An 11,759-nucleotide genomic window follows, 5' to 3' on the forward strand; every position below is an offset into this window, starting at 1 on the left:
TGCATAAATCCAGTAATTTATACAATTGAACAGACACTAAAAATATTGGCTGTTGATCTGTTGATCTTTAGTTTAACATAATGGTTTCTTTGAACATTATTCACAATGTGCTATATATGTGAACTGCATTTGTATTAAAACATTTCGTATTTTGTTCTAAACTATATATGATTTATTTTATATGTTTCCCATTTCCTACCCAACATCTGAAGAAATAGATTGCTATTTTTTCGTATACATTTAGCCATCTAATTGCCATTCATCAACAGTTGTGCTCTGCGTATAACATATAACCTAGCTTTCAAGATATTTTATATTATATTCAATGAAACTGGCTAAAGATTAACTTAGGAAGTCAGGTAATATAAAACAATCTTCCTTAATCTATAGCCTCAAGTATCATATTTCCTAGTAATTGGCCACTGTGGAGACAGAAATGAAGACTAGGTACCAGATAGACCTCTGCTACAGATTCAATCTGTACATATGTAATGAGGTTGCTCATACACAGAAAATTTCAGGCATGCTTTTTTCCTGTTTCTTCTTGCTCAAATATCACAGCACTACAGTATAAGGCAGTGATGGAAAACCTATGGCACTCGAGTTCCCCCACACATGAGTGCTTCCATTTCAGCACTTGGTGCCGAAGAGATTCGCCAACACTAGTATAAGGCAACTAAACAGGGCACTGAAAATTGAAAACTTGCTTGGCTACCATATTTGTACATAATTAGATCCCACTTAGCCTTAGGGGAGTTATGAAGTCATGAAGGAGAAATGCTGAACAGCTTTTCGAACCATCCATAATCAACTGCTGTTCATAGTCATTTAAATATTTATTTCTAAATATGTGCAGAATGGATGAGTTGCAGGCTATTGATTATTCTACACACACACACACACACACACACACACACACACACACTTTTTTTAAGGAAAGCAGACATAGGTCAGTTGCACAATAGTTGAAACACCAAAAGTATAGCTCATGCAAACCCCTATCTGTGCAATGGGCAGTATCCTGACATGGACATCAACTACAATTTCACCAGATTAAGAACTACTAATATAAATTGTTATTTCTTAAAGTCAACTATAAAATTTTATGAAGTTGCAAATGCTGCATTTCATCACATTCTTAAATGCATTCCCTTGCCAGTGGCCTCACTTTGCCCCTCTCGAGCTCGATAATGAAACAGAAAAAGGTTAAAATAGGGGTCCCCAACCTCCGGTCCATGGACCAGCTCCAGTCTGCAGCATGCCAGAAACAGGGCCCCGCAAACAAGTGACGCCCCATCTGCAGGCAGCATGCAAAACCACGCCCCTTCCAGTCCAATGAAAAACCTCTCTCAACCTCTCTCCCAGGTTTGGGGTGGGGATGGGGGAGTTCCACTGGGTTAAAAGTATATTTCTGTTTTCCTCAAAACAAACACTCTTTTTTGTGTTCATGTTTAGCATTAAGTTGCATTTCTTAGCTAGCTTTTTCAAACAGCAGTACCAGAGGATGGCATTTATTATTATGAGGACCAAACCTACAATGTCCTTGCAATAATAAACTCTCTTTCTTGGCTGCACTGTAAGGATAATGGCTTTAGCTATGTCGGTGCCCCTCCAAGCCAGTTACTGCTGCTTCCATAAATCCCTATGAAGAGAAAGTATTGATTCAATCATGGGTCATGCCTAGACATTACAAGAAAGGCTTAAAAGCCTTCCCTGAATCTGGATGTTCTGATGTGATTAGTTCAGCTACAGTGCTACTAATTAGATAGCAGAAGGAAAAACATAAAGGAAATTATTAGGAAAACAACTTTAAATTCCTAATTTAGAGCAGCAGTGCAATTATGGTTATCTTATCTAGAAAAAAAATGCCCTGACAATGGTATTTTTAAAAAGAAAATCTTTTTGGGGAAACACAAGACAGAACAGGCTTAGTGAAAAAAAGGATGACTAAGGAAAACCTAACCAGTTTTTTTCTTCTTTTTGTAGAAAACATGATCAGTGTAATAAGAGTAAATAAAACAGAATAACCTTTAAAAATTACAGATCAGTCTTATTACATGCAAGAAAGACGAAAAGAATGATTTCTTCACACATATAATTAACTGCAAAACTCATTTTCACAGGACATTTTTCCCATCAACAAATAAAATAACTTTATGGGGACTAGGTCAAGGGATAGCCACAGTATTCAAATTACGCTACCATTTTCTGAGACTGCAACTTTCTGTCAAATGTTGAGGATTAACAGCGGGTGATGGTTGATAACATTATGTTATATTGAATCAATATTGAATTCAGTAGTAAATTCAATTCACACCCAACTTCACCTCTTAGAGACTACAGATTACACCTGTTTGGAACATGCTTTCTGACCTCAGCAGATGGGATGATGTACCTCTAAATCTGTAGACAGAAATATATGCAAATGCATCTTTTGCATTGGTTTAGTGCAATGAATACAAATTAGTTGTTTCAGCAGTCTGAAAATGGACCAAAGGAAGGAAGAAACTAGTATGAACATAGGAACACTGAGAAGGATTTGAAAAATTTGAAGATGACACTAGTAACTTAAAACTAAGCTCACATTTTAAAGAGGAAGCTGAATAGACAAAAATCCAAAAGTCAAAACCAAATGAAGAGTAGGAGGACACAATACTACTAATTTTCTGAAAAAGAATAGCACATTTATTGCACTAACTGCAATACATCCATATTTTCCCTAATGAATTTTTTCCACATAAGCAAATCAGTATGGTTTCATCATGGAAAGATGCATTATTGTGGATGTGGATGAGTTGTCTGTGTAATAGAAATCTAAAAAAAAAGACCTAATAATGTAAAAATTGTCCTATAAACTAAGAACTCTTTATCATCCATAATTTCCACAAGATAAAATAGATACTGCCTATAATAATGCAAACCCTTGCCTTCACTACGTCCTAGACATCCATCTTCACATCCATATGGATGGATCAATGGGATGTTGAAAGTGGGATGTGACTTGGCATAAGAGTCCATATAATTGCAAAACCAAATCAGAATACAGCTGATTCTCAGTTCTCATAGACAATAATCTTCAAATCACAACACTATCTTTTAAGTTTGAATTCATCTCATAATCTTTATCCAAGATGACAGAAGATTCATGGAACCAATCAATTAATCAACCATATAAAAATATTAAAGACAAGATGATGCCACAGTATGTCTGTTAATATTTTATGCCAGGGGAATCTTTGTTGTCTTTGCTGCTGATGCAATAAATTAACACAGTTTAATATAAAGAACCATTATTTTCTAAGAAAAATAAACTTTGCTAAGTATGTTTTATTTATTCTCTGTCCTGAATGACTCAGACATGTAAAAACTGGAAGGCCCAGCTCTTTTTCACAAGCTCGCCTCTGCTTTTTCCTTTTTTATAACATTTTCCCCACCCACCTCTCACCCACACACACCAAACACCCACACAACACATACACACACTCATTAGCTTTTGCTCCTTCATTTTCACTGCATCAAGCAAGAATGCCTCTTGATTGACTTGAGTTACAGCTGGTAACTAATGTTTTGTACATATTGAAGAAAAACATTTTGTGGGCTTTTTTTCTTTCATAAAGACTATGTGACCCAGCATTTGAGAACTGTGAATAGTTATGCAATGTTAAGTACATTTATAACTCAGATTTCCATCCATTTCAGAATCACATAAAGAAAGAATTACATGAACAAAAAAAATAAACTCAGTGGAAATCCAACAGGTGAATGTAGTGCAGGAATAAGCATTTTGCTATTTTCACATGCTGGCTGTAGATCAGAAATCTCTCTTTACCAGCATTAAAATAGAGTATACAAATGGGGAGTCCATTAATGTATTCAGATGTCATTCAGGAACAACAAGCATGTACTGAATATCTTCACAAAATCCATAGCTGCATCTCTAACTAGCAAGGAATTCTGAAAGTCAGTTAGACATTTTGAAGTCATCCCAGTAATTAAAAGGGGATGCACTTCTGTTTGGCTGAGAATTATCTGTGAATGATGCAAGCACATGGACCCCTCCCATCTACCAAGTACTAAAGCAGAAGGGAGGATCTACCCAAATTATCCCCAGTTGCATCATTCATATGAAGATCATCACCCTTGAGAATACACTTCAGGAAAGATCCCACACATTTCAATAATATGCACAATATAGGAGGGAAAACCCAGGGAAGATACTTTAGTAAAGTAGTAATCGATTCATTTCTTTACATTACAATTTCACTACTTTAGGGATTGTTTTTTCTTTAGTCCAGAGGTCTGCAAACTTGGCAACTTTAAGACTTGGGGACTTCAACTTCAAGTTGAAATCCCCAAGTCTTAAAGTTGCCAGGTTTGGGCACCTTAGTCCAAAATTAATGAGAGAAATATTTTTTCTGAGGAAAGAGTAAGAAGAAAAAGATCCAAAGGAATCTTATTTTCCATTTGCAATGAGAGAAGGAGAGGGAGGGGGAAGAAGGGAGGGAGGGAAAGAGAAGGGGGGGTGACAAATTGTTTTCAAAGAACTCTTTTTTGAACTCAGCTGAGCAAAAACATGTCCATTTTATATCTTATGACCAGTTCAAATTTTGACTTGCATATGAATCTATACTTCTTATGGCTCCCATGTACTGACCTCCATAGCTTGGATTGTTTTTCTCCATGATGTTGATGTATCCAGACCATTCAAATGTGCCTGGTGTTGGAGAGCCTTTTTAGCTTTTATTTTTATTTTCTTCACTCCCTTTTCATGCACAAGAATACTGTATGGACAGCTGCATAGAAGCATTTTCTCTTATACTGCTTATAATGCATATGGCTAACTGGTGTGGAAGCCCCTTAATCGCATAAGCAAGGCTAACAGCTCAGGCATATGATTGTTTTGCATTAAAAGCCATGGTGGCACATATATTCAAAGAACACGTGTAGGTTTTTTTTTCATTTTTTAAACAAGAAAACCACTTAAATTTGTACAGAAACATGATGGTTTTAAAAAGTACATTTAAAATATTTTTAAAAACTCTATACTTTTTCAACATACTTGTATTATATACAGTACTATAAAATAGTTAAGATATGCAACAGTTACTTTTTATGGGCTGCCTTGCAGATTGCATATAGTAGATTGCATATATGGCACTTGCCACACTAGTGCCATATGTCCCATCAAGATTATCCCCCAATAGGTGAGTAAAATAGTTGCCTTAAGCATCAATTTTGATTAGGTATTTAGTTATCAATATGCATTGATATGTATTAATAAACATTTGTTCTGCCAGAAGTAGGGATTAGAAGTAGTCATGAGATTTTCTATTTGTAAGCCAAAATGGTTGGCTTTGGTTATTAAACACTCTGAATGCAGGATTTGAACCTTTGGCTACATACTTAAGAAATAAAAATGCTGCTCACATAAACTGAATGATATGATGCTTTCCTATACACTGCCAAACCCAGTATGATAGCAGTCCTTGGTAATTCTCTGTCCCACCCATAACACTGAAATCACATGACATACATAATTTCATAAGCTCCAAAGGACTGGTGTATTTTTTTTTCATTTTAAAATGCTGATCAATGGCCCCACTATATTTATTCTCTCTCATTGCTAATGATGAAGAAAATTTATTTTGCATTCCTGAAAACAGCCACTTCCAAGAATGAAACAGAAGGCAGCTGATGGCCAATGCAATATCCTTCTTTGAAAAACTGAACATCCTATTGATTTTCCTTTAACCCGTTCAAAATAGGATGCTCCAAACTCTCAGATGACTCCTTAGAAAGAGGAAAAACATGCAACTGAAAAAATTGCTAATTAATGTGGGTTTGTTAGTGGGTTTTTTTTTTAAAGCCTTGCAATACTGCATGCCTGCAAATTATTGACCAAAACGTATTTGGTTTTAGAGATTTGCCAGGCTTGCAGTGTGGAACCTGCAGCTTATTTTAACAGCAGGAAGAGATTTGCCAGGCTTGCAGTGTGGAACCTGCAGCTTATATTTATGCAAGCAATTATTTCTATATGCATAGAATTTCATGAACAGGAGATGCAGAGCCTTGCAGCCATCCACTACATCAACATGCAGGCAGAGCATCTGTATGAGACACAAAACCTGTCTGTCAGTTTATGAACAGCCTACTCCTGTTCCCTGCAGCAAGGAATGTTTCATACACTAATCACAGCAAAACAAGATGATATGTACTCTCATACTACAGAACTGTTTTGAAAAGGATATAGTGTATCTGCAGCCAAAGTAATGTATACTCAACTCATAATCTGAGAATTCTGCCTTTAGGAAAATCACATCATGTCATCCTTGCAGAGAGGACAGCTGTTGGCTAAGCAATATTTTCTCTATGGGCTTGATACATGCTTTTATTTTATTATAAATAAATGACTTGGGGAATTTTCCCAATGACCAACAATAACGAATATATGTATCTCGATCTGAAGAATTACTTTCTTCTGCATGCACAAATATTTGTTCAGTTTCGAGCATGATATATTGCATGCATGCTCTCTCCCCACACCTATGACTATAGATTATTTCCAATATTTTATCAGAAACCCTAAACCTATGATGAGTGCTATTATAGAATGAATACTGATAGAAAAGTTGTGCTTGCAAGAAAATAATGGCATATTCCACTAATCATCTTTGTTGCTTTTTACATTATGGAAGAACTACATTCAATAAAGCCTCCTGGGATCTTCATACATGCAGTGAGAGATGGCTTACAGTAAGTGATTTATGAAAAATCAATTTCTATAATAACTAAGGAGTTCAGAAAATTTCATAGGGAGAGAGAGAGAAAAGGGAGAATCAAGAGTTAGTGTTTCCATTTGATTTATTAGAAGTCTTTAAAGACATCAGGGGGGGGGAAGGAACACATAATCTGCCAAATCATAAAAACCATGAAAAACTTGCATGCTGAAATTAAGAAGTTGTGAAAAATTACCTAGCATCACTAGCTGAGTTTGATTTCAATTTATGATGAATGAAATTGGCTGGGTTCTACTGGCTTATTATTATAACACACTTGTTATAATAATCAGGTGTCTGCTTCCTCTTTTCAACACACTCTATCCCTAAGGAGAAAACTGTTTCACCTCTTCATTCCCTCCTCTCGCTTCAGCATTGAATGGTATAAAAGCAACACCTCCCATGAGTTTGCAATCTTTGTAGCATTGAGGCAGAATTCAGTTGTTTTCAAATGGGAGCAATAGGCTAGTATAATATAACCTCCTCTCAGAGTTGACTCTGCTTTTTTCTTCCCATTTTCTTATTATTATTATTATTATTATTATTATTATTATTATTATTATTATTATTATTATTATTTCTGGCATTTCTAGTGTAAATAGGCAGAGCACTAGCTGTGATAATATCCTCTAGTTTCCTTTCCAGTTACATTACATGATGATGCAGATGATGAGGATGAGGATTGTGATGATAGATAGATGATAGATAGATAGATAGATAGATAGATAGATAGATAGATAGATAGATAGATGATAGATAGATAGATAGATAGATAGATAGATAGATAGATAGATAGATAGATACAATCAGACAGACAGACAAATGAGTCCTGCTTATCCTTGCTGCTCATGTGGAAAAGGAAAGAAATGCAGGCTTTCTCCTACTTCTTTCTTCTACCCCCTCCCCTTCTTTCAGTTTCATGGGTGTGGCATAGTTCAGACCTCTCTTTCTCTTAAGCATTAATGTATTGAAACCAGGAATATATTAAGATAAGAATAATTTCAACTACAAGTGAAAATACAACTGATATTCCATTTTAATCCCTCATTTTGTTCACTATTGAGCATCCCACCTACTTATCTCCTCTATACATACATGCATACAGGAGATACTGTTTCATGGAGAAGCATGTCTAGTCAATTCCTATCTCCAGACCCAGAAAGTCATATCAGCTTCAGGGATGCATGATTACAATTGTCCAACTCCACAATCCTATTTGCCATCTGCAGTACCTGTCAACATTGCAAGAATGTGTTTTGAAAACCATTAGGGATATGTTAAAAATCAGGCTAGTGCCACTGTAAGGTCAGCAGATTTTGTCATTTCACTACAACTAACAGACATTGGTTGGGACAAATGAGATGTATACTAAAACCCAATAATATTATAGAATTAAATTTATTTATATCTTAAATTTACCTTTATAGGATTCAATGTATCTTACAAACACATGGGTATGGACCAATGTAGACATGTTAATACAATTAACATACAATTTCTGTTACTCGTATTTTGCATCCAAATCCAGGAGGGATTCCCTAGGTAGCAAGGAGACCTCCCTATGATTTAGAAACACCCACTTCCCATCATAGCAATTTGATGGCATCACTGTTATTTAGCTTTCCTTTTCTGAATGGCTTTAGAGAAAAGGGAGACAAGGGTCAAATAGGGATAAGGATCTGCTCTTTTTCAGATGGGAATTTTATGCAATGATTTAAAACTTTTTCCAGTTTTTTTTTTATAAATGTAATTGGCTTATGCGTATGCAAAATGCAGTATGGCTCAAAGGGTAGGACTGGGGATACATGTGTATGTGGGTGTGTCAAAGTTGAAGTTGCACTTCTATGTGCAGTTATAAATATGTGAACCAGAATATACATGCCTGGGTGTGTCTCTTTGTGTCTGCCAAAAATACATTGATTTATACATTGATAAGTATGTTTAGATCTATATAATTTCCGACTGTGTTCCTACATTTATGAAAATGTGTCACATAAAGAATGTATGAGGAAGTTTGCCTTTTGATTGTGCTTGTATTTTTATGATTTAGCAGCTTCTTTGCCACAGATTCATATATTCATTAGAAAAAAATCATGGGAAAAAAATAGGATTTCTAAGGCAAGAAATAGATTTTTCCCATATCTTTTGTAGCTCCCTTTTGAGAAGATAATTGACATAGCTTTACAGCCTAACATTTCCAAACCTTGAAGGGATTCTACCTTATTCGAACAGTTACTAAGCTTCACCATTCACTGTGTTTAATTTGTCTTTCTGTCTGCCTTCTACCTCCTCCTCCCTTTTTTTCGCCCCATAATCTTCTGCTAATCCATGTCTCATTTCCATATTATTTCAGGTTTTACTAAGTGCAATATGAACAGAAGTCCCAAACATGTATGGAGAATAACAACACTATTGCAAAGGGAAGTTCCTTTCACCAGCCCCACCCTTGTGGTTTACCAGACTGCCTTTCCAACAATATTCTGCTTTTACATTTTTTTTAATTAAATATATATCTACAGTAATTATTTCAACAAAAAAAATTATAGAATTGTATCATTTTTCTTTATTGTTATAATACTGCATTAGGCAATATCAGTTTCTGAATGAGTAAATTTTCTTTCACTGAAAAAGTGCATTTTGTCTATAAGAAGCATGTTCTAAAACCTTTTTACAGATACAGATATCAAAAGGCCAAAAATCCCTTATGATTTCAATAAATCCATGGGGAATGGCATAAATCCATACTATTCCTCATAAAGCAGGATTCTGAGTACATTGATGATTCTAAGGAGAGAGAGTTTGGCATAATAAGTATTCTGACAGAAGAACAGAAGGACTGAGGGTATTTATGCCTTTTTTAATTCTGGCTCATCCTTGTTTAATGGTCAGGTGCAAGATGCCTTCCCAATTTCTTCACAATCCACCTCTCCTGCTATTAAAATAAATTACACGGGACCAATATCATCAAAATTAGGTTTCCACCAAGTTAATTCCATTCCATCTTTCCTATCCCATCAGAGCTAAGACCTAACAGAGGCGTGGTCCTCTATCTCTTTACCAGATTGTGCACAGTTGTTCAAGTGCTTCTGGTATGAAAATTTGTGAAGAAGAGCGAATTCTTCTTAGCCATTTCTCCTTACCCACATCAAATTTCTCCTAGCAGTTTACTTTCAGCTTAGTAAAATGTTATCATATTTAGGAGAAAAAGAAAATAAAAGATAACAAATGGTAACTCTCTTCTCATTTACATTATCTTACAATGGAAGATGGGGAAACACCCATGATTCAAAATCTCTATACAGCACGCCCTTTAGGATCTACCACAGCTAACACTAACATACAAAACCTTTCTTATATGTTTTTGGAAATATTTATATCATATCTTCAAAAAGAATGGACAGAATTGGAATTGCTAGCCTCCTTCCTTCAGTTCAAGCCAAAATCAACTCTCTCCTCCTTGCAATCCAGATCTTCCAAATCCGAAACAGACCATTCTAAGAAATTCCATCTTCTTCCCCCACTTCCCCCTCTCTCAGGTGCTGCTTTTAGGGGGAGGGGGTTTCCCCCTTGCTTCTCCCCAATTCTGATCATTACACAGCCTTCCCACCATCCACCTTCTGACTCCACAGGCAAAACATACACGCATACACACACACACACACCATTGCTTTCATGGAAGGGGTGTGTGATCTCAGCCTTCGGTGCAAAGATGCTTAAAGAATTGCAAAGGAAAAAGCCTCTTAGAAACAGTTGCCTCTCCCTCCAAATGTCTGTCTGTGTGTCTGTCTGTGTATACACACAGACACACATTCAACACATACAGAAACATTTTAGCCAACAGCCTAGGAATTCCCCCAAAAGATATATAGATATATATATTTTAAAAAATCTTCAGCTCTACCTGTTTTGTTCTTCTCATACAGCACAGCATGATTGTATTGTCCCCTTCTTCCTTGTGGTTCCTTCCTCCTCTCTCCTTTTTCCTCCTCTCTCTTTCACTCTCTCTTATCTCTCCCCCACCCCTCTCCACTCCCTCCCCTCTCTCTTTCTCTCTCCCCCCTCCTTCCTTCTTACACACACACACACATACACACTCACGGACGCACAAACACAGACACACACACACACTCTCAAACACACACGCACGCAGGCAGACACCAGGGCAGTTAGCAGTATCTGTAAGGTTCACCGCTATTGCTCATCACACATGCTGTTTGCCCGTGCCTGCTCGCTCGCTCTCTCCCTTTCCCTTTCCCAGAATTGTTCGCTGGCAGCTCTCGGTGACTAGACTTCTCCCCACCCCCCACCTCCCACCCCCACTATCAAGGCAACCACCCCTTTCAGTCCTTTGCCAGCCTCATGAATGTTTAAACATATCCAATCTGGACCCAATTACCCAGCGACTTTCCCACTCTTCAGAGATTGCGAGGAAAAGGGGGAGAGGGAGGGAAGTCCATTGCAGATTGCTCGGAGGGGTGTGGCAAGGTATGGTGGTCGGAAGGCAGCTGCATTTCTTTGTGCTTCTTTAAAGAGAACAATAAATAACTATTAACACATCACACACGTAGAAGAAGAACAAACCAGGGCTCTAGACACCAGCAGAGATTTGTGTGGGGTGTGTGTGTGTTTATAAATGTCCCTCTCAAAGAAGTATTTGCATTACATGTTACAAGCATATGCATGTTGGCTGTGCATGGACAGAATATAGTTGACAAAACCAGAAATGTCCCAATAGCCCTCAAGCATATGTGCTCCTCATTTGCTACTTCTCTAGGTACATTTTCTAAGCTCATCCATTATGCAGCATTAGGGGGGGGGGGAATCCATGTGATGTCATTCTTTAAGTACACAAATCTATAGGCACACACTAGGAAGTCTTTCAATAAGATTTTTAAAAAATTCAACTTGTATACAAACTATGAAGTTGTACATAATCCTTCGTACACTGAGAACAATCCCCACTTGACAGAGTGACAAGTGCAT

The 11,759-nt window shown here is 36.8% G+C and overlaps 1 protein-coding gene across 1 annotated transcript in view; it reads right to left on the reverse strand.

The window, feature by feature from the left end:
• Nucleotides 1-11,009, reverse strand: part of GAP43 (growth associated protein 43) — a 72,474-nt gene extending 61,465 nt beyond the window's left edge. The window contains exon 1 of the mRNA XM_014064220.2: nt 10,678-11,009. Coding sequence (XP_013919695.1) covers nt 10,678-10,707 — 30 coding nt within the window. The 5' untranslated portion in view covers nt 10,708-11,009. The remainder of the gene's footprint in view (nt 1-10,677) is intronic.
• Nucleotides 11,010-11,759: the final 750 nt, after the last annotated feature.

Source organism: Thamnophis sirtalis, unplaced genomic scaffold (assembly GCF_051295495.1).
Source record: "Thamnophis sirtalis isolate CommonGarterSnake01/CBP01778 unplaced genomic scaffold, rThaSir2_p1.2 scaffold_8, whole genome shotgun sequence".
NCBI classification, from domain to species: Eukaryota; Metazoa; Chordata; class Lepidosauria; order Squamata; family Natricidae; genus Thamnophis; species Thamnophis sirtalis.